The 23,067-nt window shown below is 43.0% G+C and overlaps 1 protein-coding gene across 7 annotated transcripts in view; it reads left to right on the top strand.

Moving 5' to 3' along the window:
- The window catches only part of ASTN2 (astrotactin 2), a gene marked incomplete at both ends in the record, with an annotated part of 976,717 nt that extends 953,967 nt beyond the window's left edge, over positions 1 to 22,750 (top strand). For 5 of the 7 annotated variants that reach the window (XM_080708339.1, XM_080708335.1, XM_080708337.1 and 2 more), the window contains 3 exons: positions 7,489 to 7,589; positions 9,257 to 9,440; positions 22,261 to 22,498. In XM_080708339.1, the coding sequence (XP_080564465.1) occupies positions 7,489 to 7,589; positions 9,257 to 9,440; positions 22,261 to 22,498 (523 nt within the window). Of the gene's footprint in view, positions 1 to 7,488; positions 7,590 to 9,256; positions 9,441 to 22,260; positions 22,499 to 22,713 lie in introns of those variants that run through there. The other 2 variants (XM_080708340.1, XM_080708341.1) reach the window with 2 other exon arrangements.
- Between the last annotated feature and the right edge of the window lie 317 nt (positions 22,751 to 23,067).

Here is a 23,067-nt window from a genome sequence, read left to right on the forward strand (position 1 = left end):
CAGTTTACTTGTCTTCTTATTAAACACATTTAATCATATGTACTCCTTAGGCAGTTGTAAAGAGAAAGGACTACTGTATCAAAGTTCATCACTGTGTCTATATAAAGTAGGTACCCAGAAAATATGTGAAATCTCTGAAGCATTTTCATCTCCATAACAACTATTGAGCTTTCACAGAATTGCTGTGGGTTATTAATAGATAACTAAGACACAGGAGGTTAGATAATCTGACCAGCTGGGTACGGTGGTACTCGACCAAAATCCCAGTATTTGGGATACTAAAACAGGAGAATTGCAGATTTGAGGCCCTGAACATGATAATTTATTAAGACCCTGTTAAAAAGTAAAAAGAAATCTACTGGTATAGTTCAGTGGTAGAACTCCCAGGTTCAATCCCCAATACCACAAAGTAGTTATAAAATTAATAATAATCTGACCTAGCCAGGCGTGGTGTCACATGCTTGTAATCCCAGCATTCGGGAGGCTGAGACCAGAGGATTGGGTTTATGGACAGCCTCAGCTATTTAGTGAGACCCTCTGCAACTCAGTGAGACCTGGTTTCAAAATAAAGAATAAAAAATAGGGCAGGGAGTATAGCTTGGAGGTTGAATGCTCCTGGGTTGCATCCCCAGACCTGCAAAAATAAATAAATAAATAAATAAATAAATAAATAAATAATCTGACCAAAGCCACATAGCTAGTTAATGGCAAGGCAAAAACCTATAAATTATGGTCTATATCTCTCAATTCAATCTTTCTTTTTCTTTCTTTCCTTCTTTACCCTCTCTTTCTTCCTTATACGAGGTCCCGAACCCAGCCCTCCATGTATTCTAGAAGGCTCTCACACTGAGCTGTATCCCAAGTCCTTTTTATTTTATTTTAAAACAGGGTCTCACTAAGTTGTACAAGTTGTTCTCAAACTTGTAATCCTCCTGGTTCAGCCTCACAAGTAGCTGGGATTGCAGATCCGTGTCACTACACCTGTTACAAAATCATTCCTATAAATGAAGTTGTTAAAAATCGTGTCTGGGTTTCAGAGATACTGTCCAGTATACAGGAAAGATAATTTTTAAAACCCCACAATGTGCATTAAAGATCCAAGTAATACAAGTTGAAAGGAAATAATTTGGCATGCTGTGTTTAATTCTTTACTGGGGACAGTTAATCTGTGTCTGCTTTACCTTAAACCAACCTACTAAATGATGAACATACTCCAAGTAAGAACCATGACCAGTCCAATGATGTTTTATTATTTAATCCACCTCGTGGAGAAAAAAAAAAAAGAAGAGCAGAAAAGGGAAGAAAAAGAAAGGTCAAAGATAATAACTCCTGCCAAAGGAAAGCCAAGCAACAGCCTGAAATTTTCTTGCAAGAGGAGTAGAGTTATTTGAAGAGTGAATGAATGAACTCAGACAAATCATTTGCATAGGGCTTGTGTATCCAAGTTCACTGGGTAATTCACTTCTCAAAGGATTTCCAGATGGGAAGACAAAAATCATCATTGGTTTTCATTGAAGAAAGTACAAATCCTGTAGTTGGTTAAAATGTGCAGCTGAAGGCGGATTCATCAAGGTAAGATCTAGTTCAAGGCAGCTCATGGACTCATACGCAAAGCCTAGTTCAGTGCTTTGCAAGAAGGAAGAAGAGAAATGCTTACATGAAAAGTCAAAAATGCATTTTCATTGAAGAGCTGTGGCATTGCATCCCAGTTGCTATTGTTGATCTGGCCACCTCTCTGCTCTAATAAGAGCTCCATGAAAGCAATGACTTTTTTTTTCTTTTATGTGTTATTCTCCCCTGATTAGCAGAGTGCCTGGCATCTTGTAGGTGTTCTACTGGTAATGAGAAACACAGAGTTGAGATGCTGTTCAATCAGGTAGTAAAGATAACTCAACATGACTTGGCTGTAAATAAGCTTATATTTATTCAGTTTTACATGTCAATACTGTAATTGATTGTTTCTGCATTCTAGTGTTCAAGGCCCTGTGAATTTTAAGGTGATGTGTACATGCAGTGAATTTGGAGGCCATGTAGGAAGAGTGGTGATTGTTGAATTGATTCTAGATTGCTGTCAGCTTTGGTGTAGGTCTCCAGAGTTGGCCTTCCCCCAAAGTTCTTTCTGCCAGCTCCCCACTACCCTGATGCTTTTCCTGTGAGCTCATGCAGCTAGAGGGGCTGAAGGGAGTACCAGTATGGGGAGCTGGTGTTCAGAGACAGCCACAGATGACTTCACTTCTGCTCCAGCCAGGGCCTTCCAATCATCATTCAGACTGGGTGATGTTGAAATTAGAAACTTTTCCAGGAAACTTACTACTGTGACAGTATCACTGGGCTGGGCACTAAAATTAAATATTTACATTGGCAGAAAGCATGGGTTTTCAGCCCACATAAGAAGGTAGGAAGTTTGATTTCGGGTGCTAGGGATGGGTGGAACACAGAGAGACCAGAGTAGGAATCTTTATCAGACTTTGCTTGTTCCTTCTCAGAGCTGGCTTTGATACTCCTGAACCAATGGGACACAGATATATTTTACCTAGCAGTCATCATCCAGCTGAGAGAAACTGGACATCTGAATTCTGGTGGTGATAATGGACCACCTTGCTCAAAGTCTTTTTACCCAAGGATGGGAAACAAGTGCAGATCACAGTTGGGCTCATTTGCTTATTCAGTGTCAATACGCAAACTAGGGTTAAGATCTTCAGTAGGCAGTTTTGGTGTCAACCCAGGGCCAAAGAATAGTGGCCTTGGACCAGTTGCCTAAACTCCCTAGACCTAAGTGTATAATAATTTCTTACCCAGAGAGCAAATGAAACAAGTAAAAGTCATCTCCTTAAATACTGCTATAGCTCTACATTTTCAGGCTACACATTTCCCCCTAGAGATCTTGACATAAGGATTTCAAGCTTTGGGGGCCCTCTGGTCTCTCTCACCATTGTGAAAGCAGCCATAGCAAATACATTAAAAAACAATCACAAAGAGATCGTGGCTGTTTTCCATTAGAACTATATTTACAAAACAGGCAGCAGGCCAGGTTTGGCCCATGGGCTGTAGCTTGCTGACCCCTCTCTCAGTGCTTGGAAGTTGTTACAGTCACTCTAGCTGACATAACAAGTGATCCCCACACTTAGCAGCTTCAAATAGCCCGTGTTTTCCTCGTGGATTCTGCAGTTCAAAAATTCAGACTGGATGCAGCAGGTCAGGCTGTCTTTGTTCCATGAAGTGTGGGACCTCAACTGCAAAGACTCAAACCTGGGGAGACATGAGAGCGTTTCCTTGGGCTGAAACTCTGAGTTTCCATCACTCATCCATTAGGTGACTGCAGAGGATCCTACACATTTCTTTCCATGCAGCTTGGCTTCCTCCATCACAGTGCCTGTGAGCACTCACATTAGTAGAGGCTCAGGATTCCAAGCCAGAATGTATCCACAAGCCAAGAGGGAGATGCAAGCTTTATATGCCCAGAATAGGAAGTCCCACAGTTTCGATTCCTTTGTGCTCTGATCATCAAAACACTCAAGAGCCCACCCCATGTGCAATATAAAATATCAAAGAACTGTGAGGGAGCTTGCTTTAAATCTATTAAAGAAGAGATTTGTCACTTAAGCACATACGCAGATTAACAATTAATGCTTACTTAGCACCTAGCACATGCCAGGCACTGTTTTAAGTACAGTATTCCTCCAGCATCCATTGGAGGCAGGTAATATATACACACATTCAAGACAAGAACAGAAGGGTTAATTCATTTGTACAAGCTGACAAAGACAGTGTAGAATCATGATTTGAATTCAGGAAGTCCGGTTCTGGACTCTGCTCTAACCCCTGCCCTTTCTGCCTCAATCTGTGGATAAGAATGCTCTTTCCACTATTTGAGTAGAACAACATTAAGGACTGGAGTCCTTGGGCTATACACTGTCTATCATTCTTCCAACACACAGCGGATTATAAGCATCATTTTCCATGTAACTCTGAGTCTGGATTGTCTGAGCATTAGAGGCAGTAGAAAAGGTATGGTGTTCTTTCTTTCTCAGAAGAAGACTAAAATATAAGTGGGGTGTTGAATTCTGATTTAATTCTCACAACCTCATAAGTATCAAATCATTTGTCCCCGTTGTATAGGTACAGAAACTGAGGCTCATTGGTTCAGCTGTTATTTCCCCAGTTGCTGGCGCATTACAGACTGACACCCAAAGCAATCTGATGTACAAACTTAGGTTCTTTGCCACAGACTCCAATAAAGAATGTCCTTAGAATACGAAATTCAGCCCATTCTCAGAGTTGATCTGGGTCCAATTCCCCACCACAGAGACGGGAGACAGATTCAGAGAAGCAGTTCCTCCAGGTGCCCCTGGACGTCAAGCTGCTCAGGCCCAGATTTGGTGCTTGGACGTGGTGTCTTTCTCTCCATTCACGACTGCTGCCCTGGAAAGGCCGAGAGGGGAGTGATGGTGGTGGAGGTGAAGAGGCAGGCGTGAGCTGAGGGGAAGTCATTTGCCAGAGCTGTGTGTGGGGAAGGAACATTTTACAAGACCAGGGCCTCAATCCTGGAAACATCTGCTTCCCTTCAAATCAGCGAGGAGACTTTTACCTCCCCAGAATGCCTAAATCATGCAGTGGCTGGGGAAAAGCAGGCATTGGCCTGAAGACTTCAAACGCATTCTCCTGTGCTCTAGGGGACCTGGGCCTGACGTGGGCCTCTGGGGCTCTGTCCCTGTTCTAACCCCCTGTCAGATCTGTGAGAAGCTCTCACCGCCAATTAACTTCTCGATTTCATTCTCTCACCCCTGTTGTGAGGAGGTCTGGGGGTCTTGAACGGGACTGGCAACAGTTCCCCTTCCACCCACCCTCCTCTGCTCTCCGCTGAGGCCACTTGCTCCAGGTGGGTTGAAGTCAGACTCGAGGGCGGTAGCACCACAGTACTAACAATAATAAGACCAACCTCCGTCTCGCTGATCGCTTAACACATGCCGGTCACTGTGTTTGGCGCTTCTCTTCCCACCACACCTTATTTTATTCCCAAAGGCATCCTTCATGGTAGGTTTTTAATACTGCAATTCCCATTTTACAGGTAACTCAACTGAGAGAAAACCTCACACAAAGAAACAAAGGGGAAATATAGATTTGAAAGCAAATTCCCTGATTCCAGAGCTATGCCCTTAGCCTTTCCACTATTCCCATCCCCTCCTATCACCTTTCCATCTATTCACCTTATATATTCATTTGATGGAGGGGAAAATGGATTTCTAGAAAATGGAATGACCCTGGTGAAACGACTGAGTTAGTCACTCATTCTGGTCAATATTTGCTGAGTGTTGGTACATTGGTGCTTGGAGATGGGAAGAGCCATATGCTGATCTTGAAGTCACTCACAAACTGATTGAGAGCAAGAGAGAAGTGGGTGGACACTACCTAGCTGTGCAGCTTGGGGAGAAGGGCTAGGCAGCTCTCCAGAGTGGCCACAAAGGTTCCCTAGGGGAGATGAGATCTGAGAGATGCTCCAGGCCCTAGGTGGAGGAGCCAACCGAGGAAGGGAAGAAGGGGGAGGAGAGCCAGTCCAAAGGTACAGTGTATGCAGAGATAAGGAGATAAGAGATAAATGGTGGATCCCTGTTCCAGAAGGCTTAGAGGTTGGATACACCTTGACAATAAGAAGCAATGATCTGATACAAGCCTAGTTCTTTGGCTAGAGTTTGTCTGGGACTTGGCGATAGAGTTAGTTGAATGCATGGACCTCAAGGAACTGTGCAGGGGGCTCCAAGGTAAGAAGTTCATCCTGAGAAAAAAATGACTGTCCTGGTGTGGGTGCAGCCCACAAGGATGACCATGTCCTGATGATGAGGAAGGAACTCTGAAAAGACATCTGTGCAACCATCCCAAAACATTTTTCTTCACAGTATTTTGTTATTTTGTTTTTGTTTTTCACTTCAAACTCTCAATACACCTGGACCTTTTACTTTAGCTACTTAAGCTCTCATACCACACAGTCTGTGGAAATGCTGGGGCTCAGGCCAACTTTTCTTTTTCTCTCCAACCCTGTCCCATCTTGTGCTCTCTACTCTATTGGTATTTACATATATTGGTATATGTATCTCTATCTCAGTATCTCTCTCCATCCTTCTCCATATCAAAGACTACCACTTTCTTCCCCTCACAAAGAGCCCCTCTAGGCTCAGCCTGGCCCTCTAACAGCTTTCAGATGTGCCTCTAAAATAGTTCTACAATTACAGCTGAGACAGACTGAAAGTGCATGGCCTTGTGACTTTTGACCCAGGCCTGTAAAGTTGACATCTTCCTCTTTTTCCTCCACCCCCTACCCCAGGCAGGGTGGCCCAAGGCCTCCACTGACATATCTGCCTATTACAATAATCAAGGTTGGAGCTGTGTTTTAAGGAGAAAAGACTGAACCCGGCCTGTTGTGATATGATTGTATCACAGTCTTCATCCTATTCTTATGAGATAGGGCTAATAATTTTGTCTTATGTTTTAGGTGAGGAGATTGAGCCTCAGAAAAGATAAACTAACTTTCTGATGAATCTTAAGCCTGCAATTGGAGAATGCAAGGATTTTGTGCAGGTTTTGTAACTTAAAAGCCTAAGACTACTTCTTCCCCAGAATGGTAGTCTTCATGTCACTCGGTGCAGCAGGGAGCTGGCTCTGGATTCTGTGTGTCAGAATCACCACAGAAAACTAAGTAGTTGATGGGAATGCGGTATTCAGCATCATGCTATTAAGGGTCTATCCACATATCCTATACATGTACATATCCTATACTACAAGCCATACATGTGCCCCTCAGTTGAAATATATCTCCTATTCACATTCTAAGAAAGCACTTAAAAATGTGTATTCATGCACAGGTCAGTGTGTTGTTCTTACCCCTTACTTTGTCCCTTGCCTACTCTCACAGATAAAGGTTTCTTTGTAATTCTTATCCCAGACTCTTTGCATGGCTTACCAATGATAACTCACTTAAGAGAAAATGTGCCTATCATAGCCATCCACCCTGAACCTGTGACATGGGTGACGGTCACCCCATCACAGATGCCTGGTACAGAGAGATGATGTAATCTCAGACAGGTGTGACTTGCTCAAGGTCACAGAGTAAGTGAGAAGAATTGCAACAGGAAACCAAGTCTGGCCACCTCCAAGACCTGGCTCCTCCATCTATCGCCCCTCCATCCATTGTTCTAAGAACTTTAAACTCATGGAATATTTTATAAAAACAATCTTTGAGGCATGGTGAAACATAGGTGATAATAAGTCCCTGACTTTTAGGTTTGTTTAATTGCAAACTAAGGGATTGAGTGCAAAGTGCCTAGCAGGTATTCAGTACTCAATAAATGTTTTATAATTACTGTTCTTTCTTGTTTTTTCTCTTGTAGCTTAAGCATCCCTGAGTTCTTTGGATCCCTACTCCTATTCTTATCCTTCTTACAACTTCCAGGGGCTTTTATGAAGTTAGTGGTCTATTTTCTTCCTGTGCTCCAGGTTTACTCTGTATGCTGTGGATACCCGGGGGAGGCACTCAGAGCTCAGCACGGTGACCTTAAGGACAGCCTGTCCACTGGTGGATGACAACAAGGCAGAAGGTAGGGGACCCCTTTCCCCACTTCCCAGGTGAGTCCCACATTTCCCTACTCTTAAGTACCACATCCAACAGTCATGACCCAACACACACACACACACACACACACACACACACACACACACACACCACACACACACACACACACACACACACACACACACACACACACACACACTGGCAAAGAGAGAAGAAAGTAAAGGAACTAAAGCAGCAGGAGGAACATGGACTGAATTAATCAGAGCTGTAAGGGGAAAATTTGACACTGACTAGCAATACCTGTGACACTGGAAAGACTTTCTCTTCTTTTACAGAGTTCATCCATGTTCTGATTAGGAGGCAGGGAATGGTAGAGGGCTAGAACCCCTGAGCCTAGCCTACTTTGAGACGAGTCCCTTTCTTCTACTGAAGTCTAGGCTAGAGTTGGCAAATAGGTGGCAGCTACAAGATCATTTCCCTTTTTTGTGCCCATGGAAGATGTCACCACCTGATCACAGCACACTGTGGCATCAGACTCCTCAGCTCAGAGCATCCTTAACATGTATTGTTAAGCTACTTTTCTGCTCCCAGTCCATGAAGTTGTAAACATTAGACAGAAACACCTAAAGAGTTGTAACCCATTGATCAGATCTACCATATATGTTGTAGGCATTGTATAGATACAGCTTTCACATCCAGATTGTTGGGAAGCAGACAATCCCACAAGTGGCTCAGAAGAAGCTTGGTGATAAGTATTTTCTATACTACACACAAGGTGACAGTAAACTATTTGGCCTCAAAAATGAGGGGATTTGAAGCATTTTCCTGTTATTATTGTTATGTAAAATAACATGTGCAAATGGTTAAAAAATAAGAATAACAAAAAGTAGACTGGAAAACAGTATAAAATAAATACTTTTACTATCCTGACTCTTTGTCTGCTAGATTCTCCTAGGGCCAACTATTATTAGCAATGACTGGGAACATATATAAATTTTGATCAGAGCTTTTAAAGCTAAAGGAATATGCCTTCTTCTGCTCATAATGAATTTAAGTCTCATTGATTAGTGGGAGTGACTGATGGAGTAGGAATGTCCCTGGTTGGTAAGCAAAGAGTATGCATTTTCACTAAAAGGTTTTTCAACAGGAACCTTTCAGACCTGATTACAGAAATGTGTTGGAAATATTACAGAGGAAAGGTCGAAGGGGAATGCCAAGATAAACTAAGTAGATTTCATTCAGCTTCTGTATTTGTTTGGGATTTTATGTTATATCATTAGCATACTACCTATATAACTAATTGTGCTTGCAATTATGAATACTAATTTTGTATCAGGCCTTGTGTTGAGAGCTTTGTGTTCAATTTTGGCTTGATTTCATTTTTGCTGAGCTGGGGATTGAACCCTGGGCCTAGTGCATGCTAGGTAAGCACTCTACCACTGAGCTATACCCTTGGCCATACATTTTTCCTTGGCCCTAAGTATTTTCTCAATGTAAATCCAAAGTAGGAATTGATAAGAAAACCAAACTCAACAAGTCAATGACATAGTCAGGAGAGAATGAAGATTTATGTATCCACAAAAATACACAAGTGAACTCCTGCACATCTGTGCCTTTCTTGTTGCAAGCCATACTCTGTCCCCACTCTTACCCACTGTATGGTGACCTGTATCTGCAATTCTTCCCTCTCAGAGATAGCTGACAAGATCTACAACCTGTATAATGGCTACACAAGCGGAAAAGAGCAGCAGACTGCCTACAACACGCTCATGGAAGTCTCTGCCTCCATGCTGTTCCGGGTCCAGCACCACTACAACTCTCACTACGAAAAGTTTGGAGACTTTGTCTGGAGGAGTGAGGATGAGCTAGGGCCCAGGTATGGGTTTAGAGGTGTGCACAGAGGGACAGAGACTTCTGCTTCCTATTAATTTTACTGGACTCTTTCTTCTTAGGCTTACAATGGACTTTATCAAATAAATAAGGGTAGCTATTAATATGGTCATGTCAGAACCTGCCTGTAATCCCAGTACTTGAGAGGCTAAGACAGGAGGGTTGCAGTTTCAATGCCAGCCTCAGCAAACTAGCAAGATCCTGTTTTCCAACCAAAAATCAAAAGGACTAGGGATATAGCTCAGATGTAGAATGCCTCTGGGTTCAATCCCAATATTTTAAAAAAAAAGTCATATCAGGGGTAAAGATGAGAAATAGAAAAATTTCTTTCCTACTGAAAATATATATGAATAGAAAACACTATATCATCTCACAAAGGGAAAATTAGAACCATGATTCTTTAATAGAAAACCAAACCTAATCTTTGGTAAAAGTCGACACAGAACAACAAACACTGAACAAAACAAAGATGTTGTCTTGTCCCATCACAGAATGAGATTGCCTCTATAAAAAGGAGATTAGTAAGAGAAGTGTTAAAGACAAAGCCCCAAACCAAGATATTCTTTTAAAAGTAATCTCATGGAGAAAAAGAGAATGAAGATGGAAATCTAACCCCTTTTCCAAATGTGATTAACTATTGTTCAATATCGGGTCTGTGATCATCTTGGTACCACCTAAGACCCTTTTACCCATCCCAGTGGCACTTTTTGTGCACTTTGGTAAGTGTGTTTGGAGAAACTGAAGAATTTCCATGTATTTGCAGCAAAGTGTGTGACAGCAGGATTGGTAAGAGATAATTAGGCAGAGGTTAGAAAAGGCTAATTTTGAGTGTCCTTTAAATAGGGTTAAAAAGTTTGGATGATCTCCATAGGGATATGGACAGATTTTCAAGTGTTTTTTCCACAGCGAAGTGATATTATCCAATCTTCAAGGGAGAAAAATCCCTCTGGCTGTAGTTGGGAGCCAGGAGGAAAGGCATCAAGGTGAGAAGGAGGCAGGGAAGCCCTTAGACTCCCAGAAAGACACTGGAGTGCTCTCAGCCAAGGCACCTTTGGTGGCATTGGGGAGATAGGCAGGTGGCACTTCATGCTTTTCAAGATGCCAAAGCATCTTGTGGGATATTCTTACTATTTTGTTTGGACAGTAATGAACTAGAGGTCCTATGGGGTTATATGAGCTACACAAAGTTACAAGGGTTTGGTATGGAGCCTGTTTCTGCCTTGAACTCTCACTCAGAGTCCATATAACAATTGCAATGGACCTTTCAAGAATTCTAGGCCTTCAAGGGATGAAATGAGATGAGCTTTCAGTCAGAGGATAAAAGAGATCTCTCTCCATGGCAGGCCTTATCAGTTCTGTAGGGTCCTGGACTTTAACTTTCTCCCTTTCACATGAAAAGGATGTTCTTTAGCCAAAAGCTAAAAGAGGATGGGCTGGCCAGGATAAGCACAGAGCTCCAGATAAAAGTAACTATGTGAGTTATCTCAGCTGCCATTTTGCCTATGGACCAAGAAAGGTGTTCTAGTTTACTGGGCTTTCTCACAGGAGTTTGTATCGAAGCTAACCCAGACTTCCACTGCTGACTTTGTCTTTACAACCTGCTAGGATTCTTTATGACTTTCCACCACATAAATTTCCTAGCACAGCAACATCCCACTCAGTAATAGACTGTGATAACCTGACAACCTTCCATCAGCCAGGCCTCAGCCACTCTCTGCCATCCCCCACCCATGTCACCCAGCTTCCTCCTCCTCCTCTGGTCTTTCTAGTCTCCCTGAGAGGATTTGAGATTGCTCCAATATTCCACACACTGGCATGTCAGTAAGAATCATGGGAGCCGCATCCTCATCCATCTTGGCCCCACTAAAACTCCCTATGCACACTTAGGTCCTGCCTCTTTCTTTGTTCTCAGTCTCTTTATCTACAGGATGATCTGGGTAGATAAATGCAGTGCTGATCTTTTTTTAAAAATCAGTGGAATTATTCTTCCTAAGTAAATCTCATGTAAAACCCAGGTCTAAGAATGCCAACTCCTTACAGAGTTCTTTAAAATTTTTACCTGTGGATTCCATCACACTCCCATGTTTTATTTGGCCCCAGAGAACTGTCTAGGGCACCAGGGAAGTGTTTCACACTGTATTCTGCATCACACTCACCAGTTTTAGTGTCTTACATTGTTTATATGCCTCTTCTCTTCCCCAGTACAATGTTAATTATACTTAGTGATTCTTTATGTTCTACTCACTTTTGGAATTAGGTACTTGCTTAATAATTTGATAAGAGAAAGAGACTATAAATGTGTGGACCAGATGATCACAAAGTGGTTCTGGTAGAAGCTAGAGTGGGTGGCCCAGAGCCCCACTTCTGGGTTTCTTCTTCTATACCTTCTTCTATTCCAAAGGGTCCCTTAAGTCCTGGGTCTATAGAACACAGTTGGAAACAACTGAATTCCATGAACTCCAAGGTCTCTGACATTCTAAACAATGCAGTGTCATTGTAAATATTAAAAGACCTGAAGAGCTTTCACTTCATGAGCTAATTTATAGATTCATTTAATGTGCTAACTATATGTCAGGCCCTGTGGTGGGGCTGGGAATACAAGAACAAAGAAGACAGAAGAGGCCTTGTGCACAGCTCAGCATGTAGTGAGGGAAAATCTGCTCAACATGCAGTTGTGGGGAACATGTCTAAGAGGTAAGCTATAAGAAGAGGATGGTAGCTGGGCATGGTGTTGTATGCCTGCAATCCCAGTACTTGGGAGGCTGTGACAGGAGGAACACAGGTTCAAAGCCAGCACTGGCAATTTAGGAAGATTTAAGTATAGTCTCAGCAACTTAGCAAGAGCCTGGATCAAAATAGAAAATAATATAGGGCTGGATAACCTCATAGGTAGAATGCCCCTAAGTTCAACCTTCAGTACATATATAGTTTTATATATATGGATGGAAGGATGTTTTAGAGCAATGCTTCTCAAAGGTTAATTTGTGTGAGATTTGCCCAGGGACTTTCTTAGAATTTATATCCACTTAGTGGTTCAGGATGGGCCTGAAATTCTCTATTTCAAATAAGCAATTGAGTGAGGCCAGCATCTCTGGTTCAGAAAACACACTAGGAGGGAATAAGGTTTTAGGTGTAGATGGTGAAAGGGTTTCTTCCAGACCTGGAATTCAAGAAAGACTCCCTAGAGAAAAAAGAAAGGTTAATGCAGAGAATCAAAGGGCAAGCAGGAGTCTTCCAGGTGGCAGGGGGCAGTGTGTTTTCTTCCTGAAAAAAAAAAAAAAAAACAACCCGTGCAAAGATGAGAGAGGGTGAGGTAAGAGAAAAGTACGTTAGTCAGGAGCTATAAATATCACTAGAGCAGAGAGTTCAAGGTGAGAGGGAGCCGGAGAGATGAAAAACAAGGCTGGAGTGTTTAGCGAGGGTCACATCACCAGGGCTTTTCTGAGTTCTGCCCAGGAAGGAGTTTTTTTTCTTCTTTCCAGAAGCCATGTAAAGTTTTGTTTTTAAAGTGGAGCAATTTAGCCAGGCATGGTGGCACACACTTGTAATCCCAGCATTTGGGAGGCTATTACAGGAGGATCACAGTTTGAGGACAGTGTCAGCTACTTACTGAGGCCCTTTGCAACTCAGTGAGACCCTGTTTCAAAATTAAAGAATAAAAAGTAGGGCTGAGGGTGTAGCTCAGAGGTAGAATGCCCCCGGGTTTCATCCTCAGTACCTAAAAATAAATAAATAAATAAAAGTAAAATAGAGTGGAGCAATTTGAATATATTTGCTTTGGTTCTCGAGGGTTCACAAGTGCCCCCAGGGTCAAAGTGTAAAGAAGAGATAGAATGAGACAGTTCTCTGGAGTCAGCTCCTAGGGTTCTTCTAACTTGATCACCTACTTGCTGTGTGACCTTGGACAAATTCCCTCCTCTTTCTGGGCCACTTTTGAAACATAAAGAGGCTTAACTCCAAAGTCCCTTCCAGCTGGGAAACCAAGGAACAGGTAAGCCCTGAAGCTCAGAGAACAGAACACACCAGTATCATCCCACCTCCCACCCAGCACATCCTGTTTCTCAGGGACCCAGGTTGGCTAGGGAGGTGGGAACTTTTCCCAGGAGCATACTGAGGGTTAATATGGGATGAAAGCTCCTAGGATTGTTTTGGCCTATATAATCACCAGACCCCAAAATGTTTTGAAATCTTCTCTGGATCTGGGGTTATGGTACCCCCATAAAATTTAGTGATAAAAGGGCATATCCTACCTCTGCCTAATAAATCTATCAGGGCACTGTTCCCCAGAGCCTGGTTTTCATGACAGCTATAGATTATGGCAAACAGCTGCTCAGAGAAGGCCCGCTGACACCCAGCTGTCCCAGCCATAAGGTTCCTATTAGGAGTCTTGAAAAAGTGAGCTCATAAGTGGCCAGGGACCAGAATTTGCTCGGGTCAGAGCATCCTTGACCACTCTTGGGCTGCTTTACAATTCCAGTTATGTTTGATCAGATTGATAGGGTGGAGAGTAGGAAGCAAACATTTGAAGAGATTTTATTTCCGTGAAATTGATCTATTTAGACGAAGAATGATATTCTTATGGTGTCAGCCCATTTTGCTTCCATGCAGACATTGTTAAGAGATCACAGAAATTATCACAGGCTTTGATCAGCCTGAGATTTTTTTTTTTTAATATAGCAAGACAAAAGCCGGGCGTGGTGGCTCACGCTTGTAATCCCAGAATTTGGGAGCCTGAGACCTGGAGGATCGTGGTTCGCAGACAGCCTCAGCTACTTAGTGAGGCCCTCTGCAACTCAGTGAGACCCAGTTTCAAAAATAAAGAATAAAAAATAGGACAGGGGGTGTAGCTTGGAGGTCAAATGCCCCTGGGTTCCATCCGCAGACCCGCCAAAAAAAAAAAAAAAAAATATATATATATATATATATATATATATATATATATATATATATATATATAAATCAAGATAAGGCACCTTTCCCATCCAAAAACAGTGATACACCTATCGCTTTAACCTTAGAGAAAATAAGCAAACTGTAGTGTCACCGTGCATTCTTCTAAGACTATATTCATCCCTTTCTTAGGTATCTTGGATTAACTCTTGGAATTTTTAAGATAGTGAAAAAAAGAAAAGAGTTAGGCTTCTCAGGCCACATTTCTGTAATCTCAGAAGAATTGTGCTTTTTTTTGGTTCTGAAATGAGGATAAATTGTATATGATGCATGTGCCTGTTAATTGTGATATGTTGTATTCTGCCTTGGAAGACTGCTATCATAGCAATCATGTTCCTTATATCTTAGATGTTCTAGAATGAAGAGATACTATCAAAACATACTCTTTAAACAATAGTGTGCAATAGATCTGTTTTCCGTCCCCAAGAATATAATAAGGTTGGTTTTCATCTTGAAGCCGCTATTGGCTCAAGGTGAAAGAATTTTGGCTAAGTCGACCTTGCCTTCTATCAAGAAATGAATTCTTGAAGAGGTCTCATGGTTTCTTATGAAGGAAAATAGAAGAGAGGAGGCCAAACATAAACATTTTCATTTAGTGTCTTACAGATCCCATTTCAAACCTGATGTTAAGGATGTATATTCATGGCCAGCATCTAAGCTTTGGGCTTTCTACTTGGGGAGGGCGGGGATGCTAAATTTTGATGCATGTTTTTTCTGAAAGTAATCCTGGCCAATTACTGGGAAGGCATAAAATCATGGCATTATTATGCATATGTATTGTGTCAGCTTTAAATATGTGCATGTATGTTCATGTTTTCAAAATGGAAATACCTTTATTCCATTCTAAGATAATTACTGCTTCTTATATAGCATACAAATGATCCATAAATATACAAAGTAAAAGTGGGAAGTTTTACCTCTGAACCTGAAATCCCAGTTCTCTCTCAGACACAAAATTAATTTTATTAATTTGTTTTTGTGGGTCTGGGGATGGAACCCAGGGGTATTCAATCTCTGAGCTACACCCCCTACCCTATTTTTTATTCTGTATTTTGAAACAGGGTCTCACTGAGTTGCAAAGGGCCTCACTAAGTAGCTGAGGCTGTCTGTGAACTGCTATCCTCACTAAGTAGCTGAGGCTGTCTGTGAACTGCTATCCTCCTGTCTTAGCTTCCTGAATACGGGGATTATAAGTGTGGGCCAGCAGGCCAGTTGGCTTCCAGAGGCAAAATTATTAAAATTATATCTATCTATCTATCTATCTATCTCCCACTACCATATTAAGAGACACATTCTGTATGTATTTAGAGGACTCTAGCTGTGTGTATATGTGCAGTACCCCTATCTTTATTTTAGTGGGTTTTTTTGTGGTATTGGGGTTCCTGGAAGCGCTCCTACCCCTGGGCTACACTCCCAGACCTATTTTATTTTTGGAAACAGGGTCTCTTAAGCCAGCGTGGCTGGCTTCGAACCTGTGCGATCCACCTGTCTCCACCTCCCAAGCACAGGGATTACAAGCGTGTGCCACCACGCCCGGCTTTAGTTTTTTATTTTAAAACAGGGTCTCTCTAAGTTGCAGAGGGCGTTACTACATTGTTGAGGCTGGTCATGAACCTGAGATCCTCTTGTCTCAGCCTCCTAAGTACTAGGATTATAAGCATGTACCACCACACTGGGCTGGACTCTAGCTTTAAGGTGTTTTGTTGGTGGTGGTGGTGGTATTAAATACTCTATTGAACTAAATTTTCCTTCTGTCAATTTTAGGGTGACTTTGTCAATAATACTTGAGTGTCTTGCAGCAGAGACCTGAAACCTCAGTTCAAAAGGCTGTCACTTAATCAAGTCACATGACTGGCAATCAACACATTTTTACCACCTGCAGCCTGGGGATAAATTATATACTCTAGAATTGGAGTGATGCATAGGTACTGTTTCTGGCACACAGTAGGTGCTCAGTTATGGTCATTATCATCCCTGACCCTCTAATTTTTTCCCATATGTCTCCAGCTGCTAGAACAACATAGTTCTTGGCCCAGCCCCCCTCTTCCTCTGCATTTCTGCTTTCAGCTCAGCAGGCTTACTTTTGGGTTACCCTCTAACACCATGACCTGGCTCCAGTCTGTACACATATCTCTTACCATAACTTGCTGGGGTTCTGCAGATGTGGCCTGAGCAGAGCAGCATGAATGAAGCCATCACTTCCTTTCATTTGCCCTCACCACTTCTGGAGCTTATGTTCCATTTTTTGGTAACCATGTCATGCCCTTGACTCTCATTAAGTTTGGGGTCAGTAACACAGACACAGTGAAACTCAACTCAAGGAGGCCAGGAGGAGGGAAAGAAGTCAACAGGAACATTTCCTTACTCTTCTTCTGCATCTCTGCTCCGTAGCTGTGTCAACAGCTAATGGGGTAATGGTGCAGGGAATAGAAATGTCAGTCAAAGGTTCTACAGTTCCAGGAGAAGTTGCATCTGGGCCCAGCCCTTTACTTCCTCACAAACCATCCCTGCCTTTGTCTGGCCCACTGATACACTATGAACTCAGGCGATGTCCCTCCTTCCCCTCTTGCTTCCTGCTCCAGCAGGCTTGAATCCCCACTCCAGCATGGAAGATTTCATTTCCAGTATTTGTGGTCACTCTGACCTATGATTTCTCCTCCAGGGAAAGTTTGAAATGGGCCTGGGATCAGATTTATGGGTCTCTACTGCCTACAATTTATTACCCAGCACACTTGCCTTTGGTCTCTCCCACTCTCCTTTCTTCGCTCCAGCCCTTGAACACCTCCAACCCTTCTCTCTAGGGCTTTGCATTCTCAATTCTTCTTTCTTGCTTGTCTAAGCACAAGGATTGGTTTAGTGTGCTAAGTCTTGTGTTAGATGCACATGGTGGTCATTTCATTTCATCCTGACAGCCCTACAAATTACGCATCTCTATTCTTATTTTACAAATGAGGAAACTGAGGCTGGGGAAGTAAAGCAACTTGTCCTAATGGGCTCGGAAGCCTATGTTCTTTCTACTTTAAATACCACTTGGAATTTACTTAGAGCTAAGCCAATTATTCATGTATCTCATCCTGCTAATAGCACTGTTATTTCCATCTTACTGATAGAGTAAGAGTTCATGGCATTGAAGAACTTGTTTGGGAATCAAATAGCTGTTAAGTTATAGAGCTAGGCCTTGAATTAGGGACTCTAGCGTATAATACTTCACCTTGACTGTGTAATAAGGAGCCCTGGTTCTAGGCTTTCCTGCTATACACTGAAGATGTTCTTTTGAGGCAATCCATTCTCTCTGTAGACCTAAGTTTCCTCACACATGCAGAAGGAAGCTTTGCCCATTGAGTTTCAAGAGTCTCTCTGAGAAAATGATTAGGTCTTTGGAGGCAAAATGTTTGGGTATGTTGGAAAAATTGCCCTTTCCAACTTAGTTTTGTATTTATTGCTTAGTATGGTGACTGCCTGAATCACCCAATGGCTCCCCATGACTTCTCTAGAAAAATAAATAAAATAGAAATCCTTCAGTATGGCACCAAAGAGTCTGGACAGTCTGACATCTGCCCTTGTCACTGGACTTCCTCCCACCTGTTCTTTGCATCGTCCTTGGAAAATAACTGATGGTTTCTGCTCCCTCTGGTATAAAGTGGAGTTGCTTGTTTCCTCTGCCTTCTTATCTACCTGAAGCATTTGTTTCATCATTAAAGACCTAGTTCAGCTATTGCAGCATTTGGGGAGACTTCCCTGAGACCCCAAATTGCTTAATAGGTACCCATGGTCACAACCCCCATTGGACTTTGTATGTTTTCCAACCCCGCACTCTGCCCCTGAGTTAGAGGCTGTTACTGTCCACTGTCAACTGTCACTGCCTTACCAAGGCAATTAAGGCTTAAATCCCTTCATGTCCATCCTCAGTGCATGGTATACAAAGAATACCCAATAGCACAATAATGATGATGGTTGGTTTCTAGCATGTATCAAACACTTACTATGTAAGCTTCTCTAAGCTTACTATGTGTAGTTTTTGAAGAGTTTTACATGTATTAATTCAACTGACTCCCACTTTAACCTTAAGAGGTAATCAATATGGCATTCATTTCCCATACATGAGAAAACAAAATAAGTAGCTTTTTACCAGTAAAGAAAGAACTATCAAACCCACAGCCCTGAATACAGTGAGGAGAAACAGGTACCACTTCAGTGTGACCACAACCTGGTTTTTTGTAGCCAGTTTTGTCCTTTCCCAACTTAGTTCTCAAAGCAGCCCTAAGTATCTTTTTAAATGCAGATACTACTTGAGAGGCTGAGACAGGAAGATCACAGCTTCGAAGACAGTTTTAGCAACTTAGCAAGAGACCCTGTTTCAAAATAAAATAAAATAGGTCTGGGGTTACAGCTCAGGGGTAGAATGCCCCTGAGTTTAATCCTTAGTCAATCTGTCAAAATCTCTCTCCTCTCTCCTCTCTCCTCTCTCCTCTCTCCTCTCTCCTCTCTCCTCTCTCCTCTCTCCTCTCTCCTCTCTCCTCTCTCCTCTCTCCTCTCTCCTCTCTCCTCTCTCCTCTCTCCTCTCTCCTCTCCTCTCCTCTCCTCTCCTCTTCTCTTCTCTCTCTCCTCTCTCTCTCTCTCTCTCTCTCTCTCTCTCTCTCTCTCTCCCTCTCTCCTCTCTCTCTCTCCTCTCTTCTCTCTCTCTCCTCTCTCCTCTCTCTCCCTCTCTCCTCTCTCCTCTCTCTCTCTCTCCTCTCTCTTTCCCTCTCTCCTTTCTCCTCTCCTCTCCTCTTCTTCTTCTTCTTCTTCTTCTTCTTCTTCTTCTTCTTCTTCTTCTTCTTCTTCTTCTTCTTCTTCTTTTCTCTCTCTCTCTCTCTCTCTCTCTCTCTCTCTCTCTCTCTCTCTCTCTCTCTCTTCCCCTCACACAAAAGGAAAACAAACAGAAAAGAAAAAAGAAAACTCCAGCTCCAAACCTGTTATGTAGCTTTTATAAATCCTTCAATAACTCCCACTTACCGTCAGGACAATAATCATAAATAACATTTATTGAAAGATCCCTATAGATTTACTATTCCTGTTTATTTTTGAAACAATGCTTTATGGTATATGCAGTTATGATTCCCAATTCCTAGGGAAGACCAGGAAATGGAGCCACAGGTGGTGAAGCTGTTTGCTCACTCTCACCCCGCTGGCAGGTGGCTGAGCTGGATTTGAATGTGAGCAGCCCGTGCCGCAGAGCCTGTACGTGTGCTATCGCCCCTGCATTAGAGGCAGTGTTGGGGTACGGTCTGACTCCTTCCTACATTACTAGTTTTCCACTGGGTCCCCGCTTGTGCTGTTTCCAGCCATAGATTCCCAGAACGTCCATGCAGTCCACACCTCTGTGCCTTTACCCATGCAGACGGCTAGGCCTTTGACCTTTGCTCTCTCTAACTCCCATCCATCTATGAAATTTAACACAATGTCCCTAGGAAAGCTTCCACTAGGAAGCTTTCTTGGCTATCCCCCAACCCTGCTTAAGTGACCTCCACCGTCTTCATAAAATCTTTTGGACTCATTACCTCCAATCATTGCTTTTGCTTTCTGTACTGCAATCTCCACTTGTCTGTTTTTCCCAATGACTTCTACTGAATGGGAGCCCTGACACATAGTACATGCTCAGTGAGTATGTATCATACTCGCTCCTTTTTTGAAGGAAGATACAGGTTTAGAGATGTAAGTCAATTCTCCAAGGATGCAGAGCTTTTCACGAATAAAATAAAAGCTCAAACAAAGAGGATGAGAAATAAACTTCTCAGGTTCCTCCTGGGGGCCAAGAGCAGGGGGACTTGCCCAAGAGGAGGGAGAACTGTGGATAGAGTGTGATTATGAAGTGATGAATTCTTGGCACTTTGGGAAATATTCCAACCCAAGTGGTGAACTACACAAAGAGGACTTTTGGAAAGGCACCTCATAAATCATGCTCACAAAATGTAACACATAAGCTCAGTCCTTTTTCAGCCACCATGCAGGTGCCTAACACAGTCTCCCATTTGTGGGGCCTGCTTTCATAAAACTCCTTCCCTCCTGAGGTCTCAGAAGGGCACAGAGAGGGCAGCAGGAGAGGGAAAGTCTCACTCAGCCGCACAGGACCCATGGGCATCTTGAAGCTACTTCAATGTAGAGAAAAGCAAGACTGATACTTTGACGATGATGCCGGCCTCAGTTTCTCACTTTTAATGAGAGTCAGACTCAGTTAGTGGTTCTCAGTTGGGGTGAGAAGGACATTTGTAAAGCCTCAAGCAACTTTATTCTGACTGTCATGGGCTGCTATTGTGACCTGTAGGAAAGAGATCCCAGGATGCTACCACGTATTCGATACAATTACTCCTATAACAATATCTGGTGCCGCCATAAAGAAGCTCTGGACTAAATGATCTCAAATAGCCATCCTACCTTGAAGTGCCAGCCACCAGACTGAGCATGGATCCTCTCTCCAGTGCTCAGTAAAGTATTCTTGGTCATATCCTAATGATGGCTTCCAGAGTATAGACTGAAGCTTGCTGAGATCAATGCTCAGTCTCATTTGGTCCAGAGGCATCATTGCAATAATCTTTATAATTGTAGCTCTCATTTATTGGACATGTACTTAGGGCCCAGCACTGGGCATTTCTCATATTATCAACTCACATGGCAAACTTAGGAGAGAATAAGGCTGTCGTCACTATTTTAGAAATGGGGAAAATGGGACACAGAGAAGTTACGATTTGGGGACATTTATATTTAGACTTTGATGAAAGGATAGCACACAGGCCAAGATTTCCAAATTTCGTGACAGGAGGGGGACAAGAAAGCATATGAGAGTGAAAGAAACAAGAAAGCCGATAGCTAGAGAAGGACTTGGTGGGTGTTCAGGCCTGGATTCCAATACCCGACTGCAGCGATCAACTTGATATTTGACCTTAGTCAAGTACTGTCATTTCTCTGAGCCTAGATTTGGTCCCTCACCTGCTAAATGGGAGTGAAAAGAATAAGACATTGAGGACAGGAAGATTAAATGAAAACTTTAAAATGTATATCAAACATACACTCAACGTCCAGCAAATGGGAAGTATCAAATTTTAGTTGTTTGTTGTAGGTTTTTTTTTATTACTACAATAATTTTTGTCTGATCAAAGCTCCAATGCTGGTATCCTAATTGCTGGAGACTTTTGTTTTTTTGTAGATGTGAAAGTGCTAGTTCAAAAATTAATACCTTTTTTACATTTTTTTTTTTCGGTACTAGAGATGGAACCCAGGGGCAATCTAGCTACACCCTTAGCCCTATTTTTTATTCTTTATTTTGAAACAGGGTCTCACTGAGTTGCAGAGGGCCTCATTAAGTAGCTGAGGCTGTCTGTGAAACATGATCCTCCAGTTTCAGCCTCCCAGATGTTGGGATTACAAGTGCCTGGTCTTCTTTCAGTTTTTATACGTGCACTACTTATGTTCTAAGCTAATTTCCTAATAGGAGTTTAAAATATCACACTTAGGAATGGATAGGAAATCCCTGGGGCAAGAGGTCTTTTTTCTTCTTTTTTGGGGGGGGTGCTGGAGATCGAACCCAGGACATTCTACCTCTGTCCTTTTCACTTTTCATTGTGAGACAGGGTCTTACTAAGTTTCTGGGGCTGCCCTCAAACCTGCAATCCTTCCATCTCAGTTTCTCAAGTTTTCCAAATTTTTCCAAATTTCCAATTTTCCAGTTTCTCAGGATTACAGGTGTGCACCACCACACCGGGCCAGAGCAAGATGTCTTCACAACTCTGTTGATCTTCATTCACCACTCCCAAAGCCTAGCCCCGCACCCCATCTCAACTTCTTCCTTCTAATCTTTGCTGTCTCCTGGTACCTTTCAGGAAAGCGCACCTGATCCTGCGGCGACTGGAGAGGGTGAGCAGTCACTGTTCCAGCCTCCTGAGAAGCGCCTACATCCAGAGCCGCGTGGACACGGTGCCCTACCTTTTCTGCCGGAGCGAGGAGGTCAGGCCCGCGGGCATGGTGTGGTACAGCATTCTCAAAGACACCAAAATCACCTGCGAAGAGAAGATGGTGTCCATGGCCCGGAACACGTACGGGGAATCCAAGGGCCGGTGAGGGAGGGTGCCGCCCTCCGCAAGCACAGACACTCTCCTAGGGAGCAGCACTCTCATGGATCCTGGGGCTTGGGGGGCTGGGGGACAGCTGAGGAGGGGCCTGGCAGATGAAGCTTGCCAGCGAGGCCAAAGCGAAACTGTTTCTCCTATGGATAGAGGACAGAGAACTTTGTAACCAATGGAATTATTAATTTTTTCTCTTTTATTTTTTCTAAGATATTATTTGACTCTATCAAACATCTCCCCTTTTTAAACCTTTTCTTATGGATGGCAATTCGTTGGGAGGCAGGAGGCTTCAGGTAGAGGCCCAGGCGCCTTTTCTCTCCTTCCCTCCTCCCTCTGCCGTGCTCAGCTTCCTTTCTGCCCTGGACACCTGGAGGAGACCTGTGGAGAGACAGCTTGGCCACCTGTCTGGCCTCCGGAGGGAAGTCCCAAGGACTGTTGCAGTGAGGAAGCTCGCATCTTTAAGGACTTCTCTCTCTCTTTCTTTCCTGGAAGTTACTGAGTTTGCAGGACCTCCGCTTCTTCCTGCTATCTGTGGGTCTGCCCAGAGTCCCTGAAGGACTTTCT

The sequence above is a fragment of the Muscardinus avellanarius genome (assembly GCF_963383645.1).
Source record: "Muscardinus avellanarius genome assembly, chromosome: 13".
In the NCBI taxonomy this organism is placed as follows: domain Eukaryota; kingdom Metazoa; phylum Chordata; class Mammalia; order Rodentia; family Gliridae; genus Muscardinus; species Muscardinus avellanarius.